Source organism: Salvia miltiorrhiza, chromosome 7, assembly GCF_028751815.1.
Source record: "Salvia miltiorrhiza cultivar Shanhuang (shh) chromosome 7, IMPLAD_Smil_shh, whole genome shotgun sequence".
Lineage (NCBI taxonomy): Eukaryota > Viridiplantae > Streptophyta > Magnoliopsida > Lamiales > Lamiaceae > Salvia > Salvia miltiorrhiza.
The window spans coordinates 30,714,596-30,739,626 of NC_080393.1; the positions used below are offsets into that span (position 1 = coordinate 30,714,596).

At 38.1% G+C, this 25,031-nt stretch overlaps 1 protein-coding gene and 1 pseudogene across 3 annotated transcripts; both read left to right on the top strand.

Moving 5' to 3' along the window:
* The first annotated feature begins 817 nt into the window (after positions 1-817).
* LOC130994075 (putative dynamin-related protein 4A) lies at positions 818-2,787 on the top strand (annotated as a pseudogene).
* Positions 2,788-3,529: 742 nt separating this feature from the next.
* On the top strand, positions 3,530-10,062 carry LOC130995953 (DAR GTPase 2, mitochondrial-like). Of its 3 annotated transcripts, none has more exons than XM_057921476.1 (11): positions 3,530-3,911; positions 4,570-4,713; positions 4,796-4,843; positions 7,493-7,671; positions 7,876-7,977; positions 8,189-8,266; positions 8,461-8,611; positions 8,741-8,811; positions 9,118-9,214; positions 9,475-9,665; positions 9,782-10,062. In XM_057921476.1, the coding sequence occupies exons 4-11, from the start codon at positions 7,504-7,506 to the stop codon at positions 10,019-10,021; spliced, it is 1,098 nt and encodes a 365-aa protein (XP_057777459.1). In that variant the 5' UTR covers positions 3,530-3,911; positions 4,570-4,713; positions 4,796-4,843; positions 7,493-7,503; the 3' UTR covers positions 10,022-10,062. The 3 variants fall into 3 exon arrangements, with proteins under 3 accessions (XP_057777459.1, XP_057777462.1, XP_057777461.1); XM_057921479.1 differs by having other exon boundaries at positions 7,496-7,671; XM_057921478.1 differs by having other exon boundaries at positions 4,573-4,713.
* Positions 10,063-25,031: the final 14,969 nt, after the last annotated feature.

The following is a 25,031-nucleotide window of genomic DNA, read 5'->3' on the forward strand; positions in this document are numbered from 1 at the left end:
ACCCGCGGATACCCGCTACCCGTCGGGTATCCGCGAAACCCGCTATCCGACGGGTATCTGTCACCCACTATCCGACGGATACCCGCTATCCGCCGGATACCCACTATCCGCCGGATACCCACGAAATAGAATTTAAATATAAATTTACAACAAATTTAATATAAAAAAAAATCAACACAAATAGCATAGTTCAAATCCACAAAGAACAATGTTTAAATTCAAATTCACAAAGAACAATGTTAAAATTCATCAACTAAAATATAAAATCCAACAAAGAACAATGTCTATAATTGCTCGACAGTAGAAATAGAACCCTCTTCATTGAACTCTTCTTCTTCATCTTCAAGACAAGTCCAAAAGCTTCCATTCTTTCCTTGACCTATGAAATAAGCAATTATTTACATTAGATATATGAAATAAAAGATTAATTATAATTATAAATTTACATACCTTCAAGTTGATTTCGTAGCCAATTTTGAGTACACATTTTATAGAATTTTTTGTGGATATTTGACGGGTAATTGACGGGTAATTGGCGGGTATTTTTCGCGGGTAAACGGGTTTCGCAGGTATGGATAGTAAGTATCCAAACCCATACTCACGAACTAAATGGATAGTGAATTGCACCCACGAAACTATCCGTGGATATCAAATGGTATCCAAACCCACCCTAATGGGTTCGAGTTTTCGCGGATATCCGCTACCCGCGGGTAGATTGACATCCCTAGTGATGCTTAGAACTCGGCTCCGATGTGTCAATTTCTGGGCCAGATGATGCTCACAAGTCAATTATGGTCTTCAAGTTTCACACGAGATAATGTTCACAAGTCAATTATGGTCTTACGAGCTGCAGTCTGCAGATGAGATGCTACTCACAAGTCAGTTCTTATCAATAAAGTTGCAAATGAGATGATGCCTAAAAGTTAGTTATATTCTTTCAAGTTCCAAATGATGATACTCGTAAGTCAAATGTCATATTTAAAGCTTCAAACAAGATTATGATTAGAAGTTTGACGTACAAAAGTCAAATTTGATATTTCGAGCTATAAACAAGATGATGCTCAAAATTCTTGTAAGGTTCGGATAAGATGATGTCCACATATAAAATGTGGTCTTATATTTTACCTATTAATACAAAAAAATTATACTCCTATAAAATTAGTAAATTCTTTTTTATATACGATTAATAAGAAATACGATGTATCAATCCTCCATCATATGCTATATATTTACATATTTTTTGTTCTTCTTATTTTTCTAAAATCTCCAATCTCAAATAAACTTTTTAGGAAAATTTATCAAATTAAAATTTATATAAAAGACAATCTATTTTAGCTCTCAACAAAAAATTAATATATAACTAATGAAAATTGCTGAAATTTTTATAATTTTAACTGTACCACTAATTAATTTTGATCAAATAAAATTAATTAAAAAGTATTTATATAAATATCATTTTATATGCTATGACTATAAAAATTGTACAATGATAACTGTAATGTAAAGTAGTTTTTCGTCGAATTTCGACGGGTTACACACTACTAGTTACTATAGTCCCTTATTCTCGAATCTCGATATCCATTATTCTTTTTTTTTTTAAGTGAGACCTTAGTTAAATATATTAAAGAATGGGTTAAGGTGCAGATAGGCCCCTGAAGTGTGAGCCCTTATAGCGATTTGCTCCTCTTACTCACTGTGTGTGCAACTTACCCCCTAAACTTCAAAAAATCGCACATTTAAGCCCCTCTGACCTAACTCCGTCAGTCAACGTTAGTTAGTAATTTTTTATTTATTTTTTATTCTAATTGTGGGGCCCACCTTCCTTTCTTCTTATTCTTCTTCTTCTTCTACCTTCACACCAATCTCCTCAAAATATCCAAACACCATCGCAACCAAGCTGAAGAAGAGGACCAAGAATCATCTCCGGCGACGGCTCATGACGCCCCCATCGTTTCCCCCTACAACGCCCGGATCCGGCCACTGCTGGACACCGTAGACAAGCTGCGCCACCTCAAGATCATGCAGGAAGGCATCCAGCTCCCCATCATCGTCGTCGTCGGCGACCAGTCCTCCGGCAAATCCAGCATCCTCGAATCCCTCGCTGGCATCCGCCTCCCCCGCGGCGATGACATCTGCACCAGAGTCCCTCTCATCATGAGGCTCAAGAATCACCCGAGCCTCGAGCCTCAGCTCTCCCTCGAATTCAACGACAGAACCGTTCAAACCGACGAAGCCAACATCGTCGACGAGATCATGTACACCACTCAGGAAATCGCCGGCAAAGGGAAGAGGATCTCCAACACCGCCTTGACTCTCGTCGTCAAGAAGAAAGACTTTCCCGACCTCACCATGATCGATCTCCCCGGAATCACTTGGGTTCCAGTCAAGGGCCAGCCGGAGGATATCTTCGAACAGATCTCGAACAACATAATGAAGTACATTACGCTGGAGGAGAGCATAATTTTAAACGTTCTATCTGCCGGCGTCGATTTCCCGACATGTGAGTCGATTCAGATGTCGCAAAAAGTGGACAAAATAGGGCAGAGGACTCTCGCCGTTGTCACGAAAGCCGATAAGTCGCCGAAGGGGCTGCTCAAGAAGATCGTCGCAAACGATGTCAATATCGGCCTCGGCTACGTTTACGTCAGAAACCTCATCGGCGACGAGACTTATGAATAAGCGAGGGATGAAGAAGCCAACCTCTTCGACAATAATCTCTTGCTTTCGAGGAGAAGAAGAGGAAGGAGAATGCGACAGCGGCGGAGAGAGCGACGGCGGTGGAGATGACGAGAGAGATGAATACGAGGGTGGCAGCAGCGGTTTTCCTGGGGGAGTGGGGGTGGGAGGCGGTGGATAAGAGGGCGGAGAAGCCATTAGTGTAAAGGTAGAAGAAGAAGAATAAATGAAGGTGGGCCCCACAATTAGAATTTAAAAAAAATAAAAAAAATTACTAACTAACGTTGACTAACGGAGTTAGGTCAGAGGGGCTTAAATGTGCGATTTTTTGAAGTTTAGGGGGTAAATTGCACACACAGTGAGTAAGGGGACCAAATCACTATAAGAGCTCACACTTCAGGAGCCTATTTGCACCTTAACCCTTAAAGGATTCATTTTTATAGGATCGGTCATAGTTTAAAAAAAATTGCTACTCAAACCATTATACCAAACTTAAACCCAATAACATTTTACTAATTTTAATACAAATTCATGTATGCTTAGTTGTATTCAAACAAAGCCAAATACACAAAAAAATAAGGTCTAAAATTGACTTACACAATCAAATTGACTAACTATTATCTTAAATGTCACACCCGTTAATTACAATACTAGTTTCACAATTTTCCATGATTACACAATTCAAAGATTCCGGCACAATTCACGACCCAAACGATAATAGTTCAATAAATAAAATGTTCAAGTCAATAGTTATTATAATAACTTTGGGCCCATAATAAAAAAATAAAACAAAATGGGAGCCCAACTAAAATGAAATGAAATGAGATGGCATAAAAACAAATAAAACCCTAATATCCCTAACTTGCGTTTCTTCCCAGACTTAGCGCCGCTTCTTCATCTTTTTCATTCTTCTTCAGTTTTTTTCGTGGTTCTTCTCATTTGCGCTGCACTCACCTCTGAATTTCCTATGCTTTCACTCTCATTCTCTGTCTCATCAGCAACTTCTCTGTCTTCTGCCGGTCGTCGTCCGCCTCCTTCTTGTTGCCGTCGCCCATTTGGCTTCACCTCGGAAACTCCTCAGCAGGCTGCGACTACTTTGCCCCACTCCGTCTCAGTGCGCAAGCTCAGCATTTGTCGTCGCCTCCGCCTAGCCAGTCAGCACAAGTAAACTCGAGAGGGAGTTTACATAGAGAAGAACTTTTCCAGACTTTGTGGTGTAGTTTCCAAATCATCTGGTATTTATAGGCTAAATTGATAGTAAATTGGCTCCAAGATATGATGAATTTGAATTTATGATCCTATTATTGGAGCCAAAAATGCACATCTTAGCAAGGTCCAGCAGACAAAACAAACAAAATTACCCTCTGGATAATTTGATGCGTGCACTGGCGGGAAATACATTCCCCCAAAAATCTGTGCTTTAATATTAGTATAGATAGATAGATAGATAGATAGATTAATATAATTTTTTTCAAGTACTCAGTTGATCAAATCCCCAAGAAACCATTGCATTTAATGATGAACTGCAACCTTTTTCAGGATCTTTTGAGAATAGTTTTATCTCTTGGCGATTCTTAAATTGTATTACAAAAGATTCCCTTAAAATTTTATCTGAAAATAACCTTATTAAAAAACTAATTTAGTTAAATCCTATCAAGCTTGCTACATGTCTCTAATACAAACTAAATTTAATGATTATGTGTCTTTATTTTCTATTTTTGTCATCGTCTCAAAATTAATATCTAATTCATTGCACTAATTGCTGAATGACACTAAGTGCAGACACTGAAATGTGATGATTATTTCCAAGCCGAGAATGGCCCTGGAGAGTTTGGTCACATTTCCTGTTTTTCTATAGATAGACTGACATTAATGGTTTGTTCTATTTGGCAGTAGATGAAGAGGCGGATCAATGAATGGAAAACTCAACTGGCGAAGTAGATAAACTTGGAGCTGAGTAGCCATAAATTCCAATTTTTATATGAAGTATGGGAGCTTTCATTGAGATATAATAATAGGTTATCAGAATACTTATAGGTATGATTAGCTGTTGATATTATCTTAAGTTTGTTTCTACTCTTATATCTTTTTAACTAAAATACATGTTGTCTTGTTTCAGGAACTTGACATTCTTGATTTTGTGAAGAGCTTAAAGAAGTTTGACAAAGTAAGTATACTAGTTAATATGAAGTTGTGTAAGTATTTATATATTCTCATATTTCTGAATTTTGATACTATTATATACGGTTAAGTTTTCATCTAAAGAGCTAATAATTGAAAAAACCTCAAATCATTAGAATTTAACACAAAAAACTGACTTCATGGAGTACATAATAGAACTTACGAAATTTGTCCCAATCTCCAAATAAGTTATAGTCCAAGACAAAAAATAAATCACCAAATCTTGCAACATCTATTCCTTCTCCTGCTTGATACAAACTTTGGCTTTTTTTTGTTGGCTTAGTGCATGAAAATTGGTCTATTAGACTTCTTTTAATGGATCCATCATCAATCCACTCAATCTCATCTTCAAGCTTTGATTGCGTAGGAATAGGAGTCTCTTCTCCAACTCTATCCATAACCTCATTCGGACTCTTCAATATAGGAAATGAATCAGATTGTTGCCTGTCCGAGCAGTTGGTAGAGTGCGTAGCAATAATTTTAGGATCCGCTGCTAGAGTTGAGACACTATATGCCTTATTAAATGCCCAACCTTCCCCAAAAGGAACCTTAATCTTGAACATAAATTTTTGTTGAAGTAGGGCATGTTGAATATCTTTTGGAACAGCAAACTCCTTTAAGATAAAAAAGAAAATGCACACATTAATACATCTTAACATGTATTTACGTAGAATATTACTTGTATTGGTTTTTGAAGTAAAAAGAAAATAAAAAATGTACCTCTATTCCTTCAACATTAACTTCTCCGGCTGATTTTCCTATCACTTTCTTACTCTCCCTATCCCATAATACAAAAGGTGAACTGCTAGAGTTGTCTGCAACATTTATTATCAACTTATACTTCATCGCTAAAGTTGCTGCAATACTTGCAATAGAATTGCTTCTCTAATTTCTCAAGTTTCCTAAAGCACTTTTTGCAAGATATATAAAGCCAACCCCTTTCTTCGTCAATGTTAACTACAGTACCACATATCCTAAAACTTCCACCGTACAAAGTATTTAACACATAAAATATTCAGTTTAGAGATATTGTTTGTCTTTAATTGTACCTCTGAATTCTCACAAAGGTCTTTTATGCTTGTCACGGTGACTCCAACTTTATTCTCATCAATAACAGTTGAACTTATTGCTTGTGAAGTACTTGAAATAACCGTAGTGCTTAAGCCGGAGTGAATAAGCCTTGAAATCAAACATGGTCAACAATCAGAATATATATATATATATATATATATATATATATATACATATATAGCTACAGTGAAAACACTTATTAAAATATAAATATAAACGTTTTTTAATGTACGAATTTTATCCAACAATGTTACGAATTGTGAAAAATAAATTTTTGCTACCTTTGGGATTCGAACCCAGGATCACGAATTCATCCAACAAGGTTGATTAAATCAACCGTAGATCTTGATGATCTAAGAGCTTGAAATTATTTATATTTTATATTTTAAGTAGTGTTTTTATTTTAGCCATCTCCTATATATACACACATTAAAAGATGAATATGTCTTCAAACATTAAATGGTTTGACATCAAACAATTAGTTAAATGAAGCATACCTCTCCTTGAACTCATGTATGTCACGTATATCTTCGTTCAACAAAATTTTAGTAACTTGGTACCCATTTTGCACTTTTACAACACTTGTGAGTTTAAATAATAATAATAATAATAATAATAATAATAATAATGAAGTTGCAATATAGCTTAATAGATATTAGAAGCACAAAAAGTTAAATTCGATTAAGACTACTTATTAGAACATGTGAAATAGAATTTAACATGTTTCGAAAATTAAATAGCTATTTATCGCTAATAACATGTTCTGAAAATTAATAAAAGAAATTATATTATTATATTCTTAATACAACTTGTGAAATAGTTATTTATCTCTAAAAACATGTTCTCAAAATTGATAAAAGAAACTATATTCGAAACATAAGTAAAAGTACGATTGTCACTACACAATTTGAAAATAATTAAATAGCTATTTTTGTTATTTATCTCTAAAAACATGTTCTGAAAATTAATAGAAGAAATTATATTATTATATTCTTAATCACACTTTGTTTTTACTTATTTATCTCTAAAAACATGTTCTGAAAATTGATAAAAGAAACTATATTTGAAACATAAACAAAAGTAAGATTGTCATAGCACAAGTTGAAAATAATTAAATAGTTATTTATCTTCAAAAACATGTTCTGAAAATTAATAAAAGAAATTATATTATTATATTCTTAATAGAACTTGTGAAATTGTTATTGTTATTTATCTTTAAAAAACTGACTTCAGGGATTACATAATAAAACTCAGAATTTGTTTCAATCTCAAATTAAGTTATTTATCTCTAAAAACATTTTATGAAAATTGATAAAAGAAATTATATTTGAAACATAAATTGAAGTATGATTGTCACTACACAAGTTGAAAATAATTAAATAAGTAAAGCTATTGACTCAAACAAAATAAAGTTAAGTTCAAATTTTTAAGTGTCAACATTGTACTTACCTTGAAACATACTTAGCCACAATAATGTTGACATCCATTTGGAAACTGTTATTGAAATTGGGCATATTTGGGTTTTGGGTAACCGAAATTTGGGTTCGCCATAATTGATCGACAGCAGTCACGCCAATGGCGGCAAGAGAGCGTGTATTTGAAACTATTGGAAAATCAGTGAAGGCGGTGGCGAAAAGCAGAGGCTCCGAGTGGTGGTACACTCCTCACATGGCGGCCGCTGCCCGTGCCATAGAAGAGCGCATCCCACTCGTCGATCTTATTCTCGAAGTGAGAGATGCCCGGGTACGTTTTGGCTGTGCATGCCTATAACATGTTTGCTGAAATGCCTCAATATTTGTTCTTATTCATTAAAGTTGTTATACTGCTGGTTTTGCCGGAGACATCTTTGTGAAATGAGATGCTTTTATGAAATGACTGCGAGCACAAGTTTCATGAGTAATGAAACAGAGTTGATATTTTCTTATATCTACTTGTTTCTCGTTTCAGATTCCATTATCATCGGAATATTTGCAATTGAGGAAGATTCCTTCCGCTTGTCGGATCATTGTGCTGAATAAGGCGGACCTTGCTGATCGCTCCCAAACAAAGGTATTTTATTTTATCTCCTTTTTTGGCTTTGCTCTTCGAAAATACCATGCTTTTTAAGGTTTATGGAAATATTTTGTTTTAGTATGGGGAAGAAGTTAAAATTTACGTATAGGTAAATGATGTTTTTGGTATGGACTTCACACAACTTTGAAATTATAATGGAATATTTGGTCTGAGTTGTTTTCTTTTCGTTTTCGAATCTCTTTCGCAGGAATGGTTGAGGTTTTTTGAGAAACAGAAATGTATGGCTTTTGGAGTAAATTCACATAACAGGGACACTATTAGGGAGGTAAATGTACAATATTTATGCAATGAGATTTTATTACTTGCAAAGGTTCTAGCGAATTACTGGGAGTTTTAGTAGGTTTGTAGTTTGAATAGAACTGTCACTATTCTATATTTCTATTAAAACTTAATGTTCAATGTTCAAATGGCAAGACCTCTCGGATCTGGTTGTCATAGATATCATTTAACAAATTGCAGTTTTTGACCTTCCTCCAAGCAAGAGTTAGAGAATTAAAAAAGAAGGATGATCGTGCGCATGTAATAACTTTAATGTTAGTCGGTATTCCCAATGTGGGGAAATCTGCATTAGCCAACTCTTTGCATCAGGTCGGAAGGATTTCTGCAGCAGGTGCTTATTTCTTTTAGTTGAAACTGAATTTTGCTTTGTTATCTTTCAATTCCAAAGTTCTTTTCTGTATTTGTTTACTCATTTTATCAAAGAAATCTTCTAATACATGTGATTTTCATTGATTTGAAGAGAAAGGGAGGCTTAAACACTCTGTAGTGACTCCACAGCCCGGGGAGACAAAAAGTATAAGCAGTTTAAAGGTTAACCTTCTATTCCGTTACATTGTTATGCTGTTTCTAAATGGATCTTCCTCCAAAGAGTCATCTTTAATGAGTTACTTCTTATGTTTGCCTAAAAAGCTTCTTATGTTTGCCTAAAAAGGTTGGTGTGTTCACTTCACTTTATTATTAAGCTGGTGTTTAGGATATATAACTTACTGTATAATTTTTACCTAATCCAATCTATGATCTTCTTTCATTCTTCACATTTTTTTTGCTAGCAATGTCACGTGTAGGTCAAATATGTGATTTATGACATTTGATGATTCAATTTTCTTTCTATTGCAGATCGCTAGCCACCCTAATATATTTGTTCTCGACACCCCAAGTGTATTGCCTCCTAACGTGATTGATGATGAGGTCTGTTCTAAGCTTGCTGTAACAGGTATGATCACCCTTCCTTCCTCTATTTCTTTCAAAGTTAGAGAAGAAGATTAGATATACGACTGCTTGCCCATCCCAAGAGAGAGACAGAGAGGTATAGGACGGCGCACTTGAACAGAAAAGAACAAAAATAAGAAAGAGAAGTGGAGACCAGAAGAATTTGCAACATATATAAACAGCATATACATGTTTGTTTTAACCAACCACATTCATATGAATATTCCTTGGACACTTTCACTGATTTTTGCTACTAAACTACAGGAGCAATCAAAGATAGTGTGGCTGGAGAAATAAATCTCGCAGAATATTTTCTCTACATCCTTAACCTAGGTGAGGAGTACAAGAAATGGGCGAAGCTATCAAGCTCTGAAGCTGGAGTGGCATTGACTGGTGATGGTAGTTTGAGTCTGCGGAGAAAGCAGAAGAAGCAGTATCCGATTGATCACACTCAGGTACACATTAACGTTCAGACTAAAAACAGACCGTCACTTAGCAATGCTAGCTAGCTGTTGCGACTCAACTTACTTGTGCAGTGTGATCTGACTGTGATGATCTTGAACGCATGTAGGATTTCATTGTCAACAATGTACGACGCACACTTTTTGACTCGGTTTCATCGTTTGGTGGTTGTACGGAAGATCTAGCTCGTCTAATTCAAGGAGAGTTTGAGGTTTTGCAGAAGGTATTTCATCTTCCTTTAGAAACAAAAGAATGTAATTATAGTCGAGTAGCTATCAAGTTGCTTAATTTGTACCGCACCGGAAGGTTGGGTCATTATACATTAGATCATGTTCCATGTAATGAATGATCTGTATACATATTAATTAGATAACTTCTTTGTTATTGTTACTAGTGTTACGCTCGTGCGATGCACGAGATTTAATGTTTTTTATAGTTATATTGTCGATATTTTAAATGACGAAAAACAACTGCTTTACTTCCAAATGGAACATACAAAATGTAATGTATACAATTAGTTTTACGTGGTTCAGAGAAACCCTCCTACGTCCACGGTCTTAGTTTATAATAGAATCCACTAACTTTGGATTTCTTATTTTAGAGTTGCAAGTTAGTTTACCAATCAATTTCTGTATACTGATCCACAGATTATGCGGCCATGACCATTAAAGCAATTTCCTCGGTTGAGTCTGAATACAATCTTCAGTTTTCAGACTACTAACTTGTAGCTTACTTGCTTACTTTCTTCTAACACCTAACACCTATCTTTTACAATGGGTGGGTGTTCGAAGGGTTTGGTTCTTAACTAATGAACACACTGTTATAATGAAGAAAAAAATAACGTCTGTTTAGAATCTAGGTCTAGGATTACAAGAAGAATCGCCTAGAAACAAAGATAATGTTTGTATGCTAACTCCGGAAGATCTTATTTTGAAATTTCAGAAGATAACTCATAAACACTTGTGATTTTCTTATTCAAAAATACACTAGTATTCCACCCGTGCATATGCATAAGGTAAATTGATATAATTTTTTTTTATAAAGAATTAATTATATATTGGTTAATCATGTGTTGTGCTAAAATATAAAAAGATCTTGTGTTATATTATATAAAAATACATAATCTTTAATGAATAAAAAAACTGATCCTAAAAAAATATTGTGTACATATATGGGGGCTATGATGAAACAATAATAAAAAATAAAAAAACTAACAATTGTTATATTGACTAAAGAATGGTAGTACATATTAGTAAATTTATATTTTTAAGAACTTCTTTGCAGACAATATTTATTGTACTTTTTTTAAAAGAACATTTATTATACTTGATATGTTATTATCATTTTTGTCACATGCTACAATCTTTAATCAACTTTGATTTTTTACTCTTGAAACAACAACATAGTCGGGTCTGGTTTGAATTTCAATAGCAAATTTAGGAAAAATAACATTGTAAAATCTGAAGAATGTGTTGAATGCGTAAAGAATGACTTAATAATTTTACACATGAGAATGATATTAATAGATTACAAAGCAAATATAGCGGTAAGGTCCATTAATCGAGACAATTGAGCCCATGTCTCATTACAACATTTTCTATCCTGGAGTGGACTATCGAGGTTGGCAGAGTTGAACCCCAAGGTTAGTGCAGAGTTGACCGCTAAGATTGGGGTAAGGCTAATCGCCAAGGTTGTACGAAGCTAAGCTCTAAAGTTGGCGGAGGTGACCGCCAATGTAATACCCGAGCTTTTGATGACTTGTTTAATTGCTTGAGTTTGAGTAATTAAGGTTTAGCTCCCTTGTTTGATTACTTTTTATAGAGATGAGAAGTTATTTCGAGTTTTCTTGTTATCTTTACAGTTGTTGAGATGTTCTTGAGATGATGTGTGGATGATGTGAGATTTTATATCCGTATTTGAGTTTGAGTATTTGAATAATTTGAGATAATTATTTGAATGAGAACGGTGAACTCGGAAGTGAGATCTGAGTCCGTTAAGACGTTTTTGAAATTTTAACATTTCGACGATGAATAGTAATCTTTTGCTATTTTGTCTTTTTGTCGACTTTCAAAATCTTATGTGCACGTCGTCGAGAAATATTCTTAGTTTTTCGATACGAGTCCAATAATGAAAGTTTTTATTTTTGGACGATGAGTGAATAGTAAATCAGAATTTCTCGATAAATGAACCGAGCTCGTTTATTAGAATTTCGAGAACGAGATTGAGTTTTCTATATTTATATAGAATTACGAGTGTAATGAAAGTGAGGAGAGGTTGAGAGGACGAGTAACGAAGAGTATGGGTAGTTAATTGTTAAATCGAGACGAGACGAGATATTTAACGATTAAAGGATTAAATATCCTAAAATATCTAGACCTACCTACCTTGACCACCCCCCAACCGCCCAAGCCCCCTTTGCCTATTAATTGGCGGCTGTTTCAGCCACACAAACACACAACTCACGCAGCACACACACTAAACACACACACATCACACGCAAACTCCATTAAAGCTTGGAGCTTGAGCTTCTGAGCTCTGATTTGAGTGCCGAGACGAGCCCCGATCATCTTTTCGAATACATATCTAGGTAAGAGTCATCTCTACCTACGTTTTGATGGTTAGATTTTCGAGATTAGTCGACGTCGAAAAACGTCAATTTCTCGACTTTATTTTAAAACGATGTCGGATCGTCGTGAGTTTTTAGTATGTTGTTCTTGGCATATTGTTGAGCATGTTTAATGAAAGAGTTAAGAACGGTTCGAACCCTAGCTATGAAACCCATGAGGGCAGCCCGTCTATGTTCGTCGTCATAGCTCGTCTTTCGATTTTTGTTTAATCGTTGTGACTTGATATTTGTGCTTAGGAGCATGCTAGGATTGTTAAATGTTAAATTCATATTTTTTCAAGCATGAAAGTTGTATGATATTTGTAGTGCATGGCTGAATTGGTCGTGAGTTATGAGCGTTGCATGAAGAATGTTTGTATGTATTTGTGTTCTAGGATGGTTGATGAGCATGATAGATTAAGTTAGAAGTTTTGAGGAATGTTAGATGAGTGAAGCATGAGGACCAATTGTTTGTTGAGCATGGCTGAGTGAGTGTTGAGCTTTTTGAGTTGGTGCGTGAATTCCAGCTCTGCCGAGCTAGTCAGCTCTGGCGGTGAAATCCAACTCTGTCGGGTTGGTCAGCTCTGGCGTGTAGATTCCAGCTCTGCCGAGCTAGTCAGCTCTGGTGGTGGAATTCAGCTCTGTCGGGTTGGTAAGCTCTGACGTGTGGATTTCAGCTCTGCCGAGCTTGTCAGCTCTGGCTGTTGAAGTTCAGCTCTGGCTGTTGAGTTCAGCTCTGACTGTTGGCTGTTGAGTTCAGCTCTGGCTGTTGAAGTTCAGCTATAGCTGTTGAGTTCATCTCTGGCTGTTGAGTTCAGCTCTGTCGGGTTGGTCAGCTTTGGCTGCTGAGTTCAGCTCGGTCGAGTTGCCAGCTCTGGCTGCTGAGTCTAGCTATGTCGAGTAGTTAGCGCTGGAATGAGAGTCCAGCTATGTCGAGTAGTCAGCGCTGGACGCTGGAATGAGATGTCCAGCTATGTCGAGTTGTCAGCTCTGGCTGCCAAGTCAGTGCTGGCAAGACTTAGGATTTAAAGTGTTAAGTTTTAATTCCCTTATTTGAGTTTAAGTTAGTAAGTGAGTTTTCTGTTATGATGACCCTTCTTCTCATCGATTCTTCATAACGATGAAGGTCCGTTTGGGAAGTGACGACTTGAGAGAGAGAGAGTGACGTTACCTGTTTGCAGAGACGCAATGACGTGGGCTTTTCTACGCTAAAATCAAGATGTTTACGCATTTTAATTATTGATGTATGATGAACTGAAAACCTATTTTGAAGTTATTGCATTGCCAAAATATTTGAGATTTTAGTATGTTATCTATCTGTATGAGAAATGATATCGGTTTTACGCGAGGTAGAATTAGTGTACACAGTGATCGTGAGTCAGCTTTCAGGTTGGCCGATTGCAGTGCTGCAGAGAGAGGCCTCCCTCTCAGTACATGAGTTAACAGATATGATGCTTACTTGATGAGAAAGTCTGCGCAGACAACTTTGAGAAATGAAAATGAGTTTATCGAACATAAGGCTTTTTAGATAAATCCCTTATGTTTTGCATGAGAACGGCAATGACAATATTTATAGCTTTATATGCATGAGATGTTTGGCATGTGTTCACTGAGTGCTTTTGTACTCAGTCCTGCATATGTTTTCTAAATGTGCAGGTTGAGCCGATGTGGTGATGGTGCTGCAATGAGCGGAGTCTCCAGGGTTGTTAATAAATGAAGTTAACCTGTCTAGAATATGTCTTCATACATATGTCTAGCTACTTTCCGCTGCAAAATGATGTTGATGTTATAGTATGTTATGTCATACTTTGAGTCTTAAGAGAATGGTTTCCTATGATGTACAACTTGATTAATTATATTAATTAAGTTTTTATTTTGTCTTTCATAGACTGTTTAATGAGATATGATGACGAGTTTTCTTAAGTTGAGTAAGTTTTACGGTTCCAAATGATGCCCCTTTCTCCCCCTTATTATTTAACCCCATCCCTAGTCGTAGATCACTCGGCTTAACTATCCTTAGTTAGGGCGGGCTGCGACAGCCAAGGTTGATGTTTGACAGAGCTAAAGTGTTAAAGTTGATGCGCTACTGAAACTCTTTTTTTTGTATTATTCTTTCGTCCTTGAATCTTGATTGAATTCCGTAAGCCTTGACTTTCTTCTTTGATTCTTTCGTCCAAGTTTAATCCTTCGCCTTAATCCGTAATTTTTAATCATTAGGCTTGACCCAAAAATTAAAGAAGAGCATAATATCATTCGCATCAAATGTAAAGTTGACCGTGAAATGAAACTGAAATGTCCTGGACATAGATTGTCATTAGCACTTATTGATTGTCATGGCATATAAAATAATAAGAGAAAATTATCTTTGTTCAGATGTGAATGTAAATCGTGGATCTAATTTAGCATAAACGAAGCAATAGTTTATGCATACATATTTTAGAAATAAATTCTAATTTGTTGATTGTATATGCTGTTTAATTTTGAATAAAAAAATTTGTGGCTACAATTAACTAAGAATTGAGTTAGTATTAAAAATAATACATTGAATATATCGTATAAGTATTTCTTTATATTATAGATTTTTGTGTATAATATATGAAATTCATTATAATAATTTATGCTATTTTCATACTCTTTTTAGTAATTCAATAGATATGATATGACATAAATAATTAGAATTCACAAAATTAAGTAGAAACTTATGTATAGTTTGATCACTAAGTTAACATGTAAATAGGATTTTTTTTTTAGAATACATGTAAATAGGTTTTGTTAGGTCCGGAGGGTCTCGAATAGGTGTATGGGGGGGGGGAATACACTTATAGGCTATTTTTCTTCAAAATCAAAGGGATCTCAAGATAGAGATCAAAATGAAACTTTACATGCAAACTTAGACGCCTGTTAACTGAAAGGAGTTTTGACCAAACAGGGTTGACGACTGATACTGAAATACTCTTCAGTAAGGAGTTATTAGTTAAGTCACTGGAACTTAACTGATGCACGTTAAGGCTTCAGTCGAGTTTGCTAAAACAGAGATGTTATAAGTCTTCCTGACTATCAGAGGATAGATCAGTCAGACTGATAACATACGCAACGGAAATAACTTTGTTTCGTAATAGCCTTGGTTGAGCACGTTGTTAGTCTTAGGTTTCTCTTTGCATTTAATCAGTATTCAGTTTATCAATTGAAACAGCACAAGTAAGAATGTAAAATTGAAAGCTGTAAATAACACAGAGATTGTTACGTGGTTCGGAAAACCCTTCCTACATCCACGGTCGGTTGATCAGACCAACAACTTTACTCCGCAAGTGCTTAACTGGTGCACTGCAAACCTATCCGTATGCTTGCCGGGTGCACACAACCGAATCAACTGAAGATCCAATCTTCAGTACCAACACTTCACTCGCGCTGGATTTCTCACTCCTAGCACGAACCTGCACTAGGATCTCACGGAGTCAGAGTACCTTCCTGAACTCCTTTTCAACTCAAACACTCGATTCTGTATCTCGAAGGGAGGTTTGAAAACTTGCCAACTAAACTTCAAAGAACAAGTTCTTTGGAGTTAGTTTTGACCTAGGCTTTGGGTAAACAAGGGTTTGCCTAAGGTCTAAGAGAATATATGTAATCAGCAGTGACTGATTTTTGGCTTTGGTATTCTCTTCTTCGATTCAAGCTTTGGGGAGGTTAAGCTTTGGCTGAGAAACAATTTTGGCAGAGTTTCAGCTTATGTCGTTGAATCGGTGAAGATTGAAGTGATCCTCGAGCGCTATTTATAGGAGAGGTCTTGAATAGATCCGTTGGCGGAGAACGTCTTCAAGATTTCTTCCGTTGGAGAGCTTTTTGAATTTGGGCTAAGGCTTCAATCTTCGAGGTTCATTGTTTGGTGGGAACGGCTATGTTGAAGAGCAGGAGATGTGACGTCTCTGATAAAGTAGCCACCAAATAGGAATGACCTCTGCAGAGAGGGATGATCCTGAGATCTCTGCATTTAATGCGGCTGTACTTTTGGAGTACGTGGCTTCCTTTGAACGTTGGAGGTTCAGTCCGAGGAAGAATGTTTAACTGATACTTGACTTTAGTATCAGTCCGCTGAATCCACGTGGCACGCATTAAGTAATCAGTTACGGACTGATTCTTCAACTGATACTTCAGTTGGCAACTTCAGTCTTCAGTCCTTCGTCCTCCAGTCTTTAGAACAACAGACTAAACTAGAAAAGAACTCTAACACTTGAGTTCAAACAGTTCTAGTCTATTACAATTGAGGCCTATGGATTTTGGTATCATCAAAACAAGGATTATGATATTTCAATTAAGTTCCCAACAGGTTTTATTTCACAAAAGTTCAGTTCATTAGAGTTTAATAAATTCAGACAGATACATATATACTTGTAATTTTATCCATGTCTATCATGTTTACAATTAATGCTTAAAATTTTAATTTGAAATAAATTAAATAGTAGGTGAAAAAAATTAATAATATATATATATATATATATATATTGATTTATGCTTAATTATTCGTATTTTTGGGGGTTTGCATGTGTTTATTTTGAGCTAAATATCCTGAAAATTGGTGCGTTTATAGGTTTGTTTTATGCTTTGCAGGAGATTTAGATTTGATAGATGGAAGAGTGTAATTTTGGAGATTTTGGGTTAGAATGGCGTACTTAGGCGAAAGCTGGCGCTAGAGCTGAAAAGCCTGCGCAGAGCTGCGCGGATATGCCAGAGCCAGAGCTGAACTTCACTATCAGAGCTGGATTCTCCAGAGCAGAACAAACTTGTCAGATCAGAGCTAAAGTTCCAGATCTGAACATTCCAGAGCTGACAAGTCCAGAGCTGACTTCCAGCTCTGCATTGACCGCCAGAGTTAACACGTTTCCAGAGCTGGCGATTTCTCGCCAGAGCTGACTTCCAGCTCTGCCATGACCGCCAGAGCTGAACTCGCCAAAGCTGACTTCCAGCTCAAACTATCTTTCCAGAGCTGACTTCCAGCTCTGCCATGACCGCCAGAGTTAACACGTTTCCAGAGCTGGCGATTTCTCGCCAGAGCTGACTTCCAGCTCTGCCATGACCGCCAGAGCTGAACTTGCCAGAGCTGACTTCCAACTATGACTACCTTTCCAGAGCTGATGCACCAGAGTTCGCTTAAGTCCAGAGCAGAGCTACAATTCTCGCCAGAGCTAAGATTACTTGCAAAGCACGATACAGCTGGACTTACCTTTGAATGCACGATTCTATTTCCTTAAGAGTCCAGTTTTGCAAGGCGAGTTTGATGATGATTAGGATTGGAATGAAGTCTATAAAAGGGGGCTTGAACGTGAATGAAGAGAACATCTCCTGCCTCCGGCACTTAGTTAGAATTTAATCTTTGCCCTAATCTTTAGTTTCCAGCGCTGCAACCAAAGTTTAGGTTTTACAAGCTTTCTTAGTCTTCAAGTTTTAGTTACTTTTTGTTCTAGTTTATTTTCAAAGTTTAGTTATCTTTAGTTTTGTTTCGAAGATTGGGATTGAGTGACAGCAATTTCATCTTTGTGACGTTTACGGTATTTCAGTATTTAATTTAATTTACTTACTTTGTTACGTTTATGTGTTTCTTTAAATTATGCAATTTCAATTCTGCAATTTCAATTATGCGTTTTCATGCTTTCCTTTAAATTTTGCACTTTAGTTTCATGCCTAGTAGATTAGAAGCTTTTAATTTACAAGTATTTACATTGCTAGTTTAAATAACATTTAATTCTTAAGTTGTCTTTACTTTAATCGTTTAAAGCATGCCTAGGTTTATAGTTTCTTTATTGTTACGTTTTTAGCTTTGTTCTTTCTCGCCTAGTTAATTCTAAGTTTAAGTTTTAAGTTAAGTTTAATTTACAAGCTTTAGTTTAGTTTTACCGCTTTCTATCCAAGTTTACTGCTTTCGTTGTGACATAATTAAAAGCCCTTAAAGATCTTCCTTGAGAGACGACATTGGGTTAACTTACCACTGCTAGGATGTCTTTGTTCTATTGCAAGTCAATCTAGAGGTGTTTCTAGTTGAGTCAAATTTTTGGCACCGTTGCCGGGGAAGGTTTTAGGCTTTTTAGTTGTGTCACTTTCTTTTCAGTTTTTAATTGTTTTCTTTACTTTACGTTTTGTTTTTACTTTTCTTTCCACCCGGTGCATTTAATCCGTTTGCTAGTGTTGTGCGTAGTTCAGCGCTGACGAGTCCAGAGCTGGAAAGTCCAGCGCTAACAAATCCAGAGCAGACCGTAGAAACGGAAGAAGAAAAGCCTCCAGAGCTGCTAGCGAGCTCTGTCTCTGACCATACAGAGCAGTCCTTACAGGAGGAAGAAGCCGAGTTCAATGCTGCTGAGTCCAGCGCTGACGATTCCAGTGCTGACGAGTCCAGTGCTGATGACAAGGAAGAAGAAAAGTTAGCCTAACACAACAAAGAAGAGACGACACTTAACAACATGGAGTACATGGGAGATTTCTCCAGGACCGTCATAGGAGACACTAACACTTCGGCCATTGTGCTTCCCACCGCCGTCAGAAACTACAACTTGAAGCCGAATGATTCAAGTCTGCTACCTCTGTTCCACGGGATGCCGAGTGAAGACGCACTACAATTCGTCCGCGATTTTTGCACGCAAGTGAAAACCATCCCATTGCTGAATCTCACTGAGGACCAATTAAAGCTCAAGTGCCTCCCTTATGCACTTAAAGATAGGGCGAGGACGTGGATGCTAACTCTGCCGCCCAACTCCATCACCACTTGGGGAGAAGCTTGTGAGAAGTTCATGCTAAAGTACTATCCCAGCCACAAAACTCAGGAGCTCAGAACGCAAATCATGGAATTCACCCAAGGATCGGACGAGCGTTTACATGAAGCTTGAGAAAGATTTCAAGAACTCCTCCGCCAGTGCCCGCAACATCAATTTACCAATGCGATGTTGATGCAATCCTTCTACGATGGGTTAGTGCAAATGCCCAATTCATGGTGGACAGCACTGCAGGAGGGAACATAGCTCGGAAGACTGCAGCAGAGCTAAAGGAAATATTCAACACATCAGCGGAGAGCTCTCAACAAAAGTCGGTGCGTGGAAAGAATGTCGAGGTCAGCGCTGTTTCATAAACTGGCGAGCTGCAGAAACAATTAGCTTCAATCAGGAGAGAAGTACAGCAGCTCAAGATGAGCCATACGGAAGTTGCACCTGTCCCTGCGCAGAGCATAGATTATAATCAAGGCAAGTAGAACTTCAATGGGGGATGGAGAGGTCAGTAGCAAGGGAATTTTCAGCCTGCTCAACAATTTCAGAATGCTCCACAGTTTCAAAAGCAGAAACCGTCTTTAGAAGAGACGATGCAATTGTTTATGGAGATGAGCAAGCAAAATATGGTGTCTTAGGCAGCCACCATCAAACGACTTGAGACCACTGTGGGGCAGCTTTCGGGAGCTCTGAACCAGCTACAGCAGCAGCAGAACCAGCTACATCAGGCTCTGGCCATTACTGCTCTGCCAGAGCTGAGAACACCACCAGCGCTGTCCAGGATGCCAGAGCTGATGAGAGCGCCAGAGCTGACTACGGTACTAGAGCAGAAGAAGGTAACAGAGCAGATGAGGATGCCAGCCTTGGCAAGTCCAGCCCTGCCGAATCCAGCCATGTCAAATCCAGCTCTGCAACGTCCAACTTTGCCAAATCCAGCTATGCCAAATCCAGTTCTACAACGACGCATGAGAAGGGCACCAGAGATGAGTAAGGCGCTAGAGCTGAGAAGGGCGCCAGAGCTGAGAAGAGCGCCAGAGCTAAGAAGAGCGCCATAGTTGATAAGGCGGCCAAAGCTGAATCTTCATAAGGCTACTACGCCATATAGACCACCGAAAGTTGTCCAACGTCCCAACCCGCCTCTGCCACCAATGATTGTAGATCTAACCAAACCACTACCGAAGCAAGGAGATCCAGGCAGTTACATTCTTGGTATTGGTTTGGATAGAGCTGGAGAGTTCACGGGCATGTTAGACTTGGGTGCGGCAGTCAATTTGATGCCGTTTGCTATATTTCAGAAATTGGGCAGGAACGAGGAGGAGTTTAAATGTACAAACATGAGACTTCAGCTAGCTGACGGTGCAATCACCAAACCCCTTGGACTTTTGGAGGATATTGAAGTCACGGTGAGAGGAATCAAGGTACTGGCAGATTTTGTGGTGCTTGATGAAGGGAAAGGCATTGCAGGAGAGAACGGCCATCTTGTGCTGCTTGGCTGGCCATTTTTGGCTACTACCCAGACTCGCATTGACGTGGGTTCTGGAACTTTGAGTATGGCCGGGTCAGGTAGATCGGTAACGTTCTCTATTTTCGATAAGAAGCCTGTTATTTCTACTTCTTTAATGCATATATGTTCTTTTATTGAGATTTCTGACCATGTGGAAGAAGTGGAAATTTTCAGCGCTGACAATTTTTTGCCAGCTCTGCCTAGCATTCCAGCTCTGACCATCGCACCAGCTCTGCCAAGTGCAGCGCTGCCCAGTCCAGCTTTGCCAAGTTCAGCGCTACCCAGTCCAGCGCTGCTTAGTCCAGTCATTCCAAACTTAGCGCTGCCTAGTCCAGCCCTGCAGAGCTCAGACCTGACAAGCCCAACTCTGCCTAGTCTGCCAGCCCTGACCAGTCCACCAGCTCTGACGAGCACTTGCCAAACTTATGCTAAGGAAAAACTGATGAGCACATGCCCGGATGAGGACGAAATAATACAGGAGTTTCTTGACAACTTGCTAGATGAGGTGGCCATTGAAGATGAATTTTTGGACAAGCTGCCACTCGAAGCTAATGCGGTGAATGAACTTCCGACTCCCTTAAAAGAGGCCGCAGTTGAAGAAGAACGGGCTGATGTGCTGCAATGCAATGATGATATCGTGTAAGGATTGCAAGGTGCACCGCTCTTGGAGGAGAAGAAAGAAGAAAGCTCTCGATCTAGCTCTTGGTTCGAGAGAGTGATGAATGTGATGAGCGCTGCTTGCTCAATAGGAGGACCCGCAGCTGAAATAGAGAATGATGAGTTTTCATAAGGACTAATTCAGCTGACGTTTCATAGAGATTTTGGTTAAGGGTGCCTCTAAGTCGGGCTGGCTGTTGGATTTGTATACTGAAAGCAAGAACCTTTTATGCTTGTATACAATGATTCCTATGTTCACTGTTTTAATCTCCTATCTGATTGTGTTCATGATTGCATATGTATGTTCTTTATCTCTATATAAGTAGATTATATGGTGTGTTGTAGATCACAGAAGACCATATAATTGGAATAACCTTAAGAGATATATAAAATGATCACAGCCGAAATAACTCTAGGACAAGTTATTGGTTTAGGCTGCGGTATAGATGGAAGTAATTTGTCTTGGCTACTTATCTATACTGGTACGTCATAACGTATTGATAGAACCACAGTGAGATATATTCTTCTATCTGACTTAAGTGAAGAATCAAAGATCTCGGTGGCTTATAAGATCTTAATACTAATAAGATTTCATATATATATGTTAATTCGTATATCACTTTGACTTACTATGAGTGAGAGTTATATAGTAACTTGAGTACTCTGTATCTTGGGTAATAGTGGTTAATATATGATATTTGATTATCTGTATTAGTACCCGTATCCGATATAGGATAATGACATCCCCTTAAGGAGCTCAATAATGTTTATTGCGCTAAACCCTGGAGGTTGATTAAGTTCAGGTGCAATAATAAGTTTTGAGTGGTACTGCTTAAGGATTACAAAGAGATTAATTAATTTAAGCTGTCAGAGCTCTAATTAATTAATGGATGTCGGATATTTTAAATACGGGGATTTAATAAGTCTAAATACAAGCCCTGACTCATCACCGGCAATAAAAGGGGTAAGTCAATATTGGTTCTCTAGTGGAATGAACTAATATTTATAAATTAATTATAGTCTGGACTGACCATGGATAATTAATTTATTTGAGGCCCATATTTATTCCTTGTATCTGGTCCCTGGACTGGCCCAAAGTCTCCTTGCCCTAGAAAAGAGAGAACACGCCTATTACTAAGAAACTGGCGCCTCTTCGTATTTTAATTATTTAAATACAGCTGTCTGCTCTCAGGAAAAGACACACTAATTAATTAGGGTTTTGAGAGAGCAGAGCAGAGCGGCGCCAAACGTGAAAGGCAGAATTCTCTCTTGGGATTTTCACAGCTCGTTGTCCATCCAACGTTGAAAGCTGAGCGGATACAGTTCAGAAGATCTGAGCTGGAGTCAGATTTTCGCAGGAAATCAAGTTCTGGCAATTTAGGGAGAACGGCCATAACTTCCTCCACAGAACTCCGATTCAGGCGAAACAGGCAGCCACGGAAAGCTCTCTCGAAGACAAAGAAGTCGTATTTCTGGGCAAAATACGTTTTGAGGACGTTTGAGACTTCAAACAAAGGCTTGAAGCTGACTGGTATGTTCAGCTGCGAATTTGACGAATTCTTCTGAATTCTTCAGGTATTTCTAACTCCAACGTGCAGCAATTAAATTCATAGGAGCATGTTAGGATTAATCGTTGTATGATAAATTAATAATAATCCAAGAAACGATCATCGGGCAAACGGAACGTTAATTTAATTTAATATTCCTTCAATTGGTATCAGAGCCCAGGATTAATTTCTTGGCTCTATTATTAATTTATGTACGATTAATAATGTGCGTTGTTTTTACTGCTGTTGTTCTTCATGGTCTGTTGATTCGTGGGATACGTCGTTTTGACGTTGTAATCGTTTTTCACCACGAGAAAATCCGTGGTTAGATTAGGATTTCAAATTGTATTTGTTTTTTCGTTGTAATCTGTAATTGTTGAAAATCGAGACGAAGACGACAACGAATCAACATCGAATGAACGGAGGTTGGAGAGCCGGGAGGCGGCGGGCGCCGAGGGCACGAAGGGCTGCGCACTGCGCGAGCCCCGTGCGCCACGGCGCACGCACAAATTCCCGGGCTGGATGGCTGCTGGCGGACCGAGGGCAGACGGGGCCGCTGCTGTGTGCGCCGACGAGGGCTGCGCGTGCGTGTGTGCTTGTGCACCATGCGCTGTGCGCCCAGGTCAAGCGTCGTGCGACGTGCTGCTGCTCTCGGTGCTGGGTACAGCCGAGGAAGCGTGGCTGCTGGAGTCGGGCTGGGGCGATTTCTTGTAGGCTTTATGAACCATGGGGATTAGCGCTGCTTTCCCAAGACGAGTTTATGTGATTATGATCTTCAGGCTTTGCCTATCCAGGTGGGCTTACTTTCCAAATGTACAAAGTATGATTGAGTTATTAAGCACTAAATGTTTCAAAGAATTACAAACTGTTTAGTTAATGAAATGCAAACTGTTTATCCAATAAAATGTTTATGTGCACTCTGCTCTGTTTAAGGCTCGCAAAGTTAATCAATTGAGGTTCTCTTACGATCTAACATGTTGTCTGAGAATCGTGTACACATGCTAGCTGACCTGGTGGGTTGATCTCCATCGGGCACTGGCCAGAGGCGTTATAAGGGTGCTCGACGGGATGTGTTCCGGAGCATGTATCATGTAAGGCCTGTCTGGGTAGCGTCCCGAGGTCAATTCAACTTGTCTGAGTTACGTCCTCAGGGCAAATGCAATGGGAGAAATGGATCCGTCGGTGGCTAAAAGGTCCGGGATCACAGCGAGTAACGGAAAGGGAGCGTGACATGTGCGCACAAATGAAAGAAATTATTTTAACATGCTTAGAAGTACTTCTTTCAATTTAAAACCTTCTAAGTTATGTCAAGTATGATTGGATAAACTGCTCTTTACGAAAATATGAAATGTTTCAGAAAATGCATGCCCACTAAGTACATTAGTACTTAGCCCAAAAATACTTTCAAATGTTTTCAGGTTGACTGGCTGGTGCTGACGGGACGGAGCTGAGGCTAGGGTTAAATTCCTATTTTAGACTTCCGCTGTAGCAATTACTCATATCCGTCTTTTGTTTCCTCAACTTAAGATCTTCATGTTAAATTTCAAATGATATACTTGACCGAGCTTAGACTCTTCACTAATATCGGTTGTCAGAAGCATGAAACAAAACTTGTGATCCAAAGAGGCATAGCCCGACTTGATATTTTATTATTCGGTTTTAACAAGGTTTTTCCCTTGTTTATTTCTATGAATTATTCACACCTCGATTATATTTATTACTTCAAGAATTGGGGTGTGACAGATTTCTGCGCCTTCAATTTCGCACCAAGAGAGAGAAAGAAAAGCCAGACTAGATAAGGAAGAACAAAAGAGGCAATACGTCAAAATCTTGTGGGGAGAAAAGAGATTTCTGCAGGATTTTTTATTTATTCTAGGACATTTGAAATCCTAAGAAGTCTATTAATAATTAGAATCCTTAGAAGTTAATGGAATTTTCAATATCACTATATTTGGATGGAATCTTAAAAGTCCTAATTGAATACCACAAGATTTTAAAGGATTTCTAAGAATTTGGATTGAATACCTCTAGATTTCTAAAATTCAAAAAAATCTTGTAGAATCCTAATTGAATACATCTCCCTAAGTAACAACAAAGAGATATATTAGGAATAAAACTCTATCTAGGGCTATAAATCTTCATGCATATCTTTCTTCTTTCCATCTTGATCCTCTCGAGATTTCTTTCAATCTTGATACCTATCGGCGATCTTTATGGGACTCTTCATAAAATAGATTTTATCTTTGAGGAATTGGGCTTGTCTTGTTTGAAGGCTACAACGGTGTGGGCTTCAACTCAAA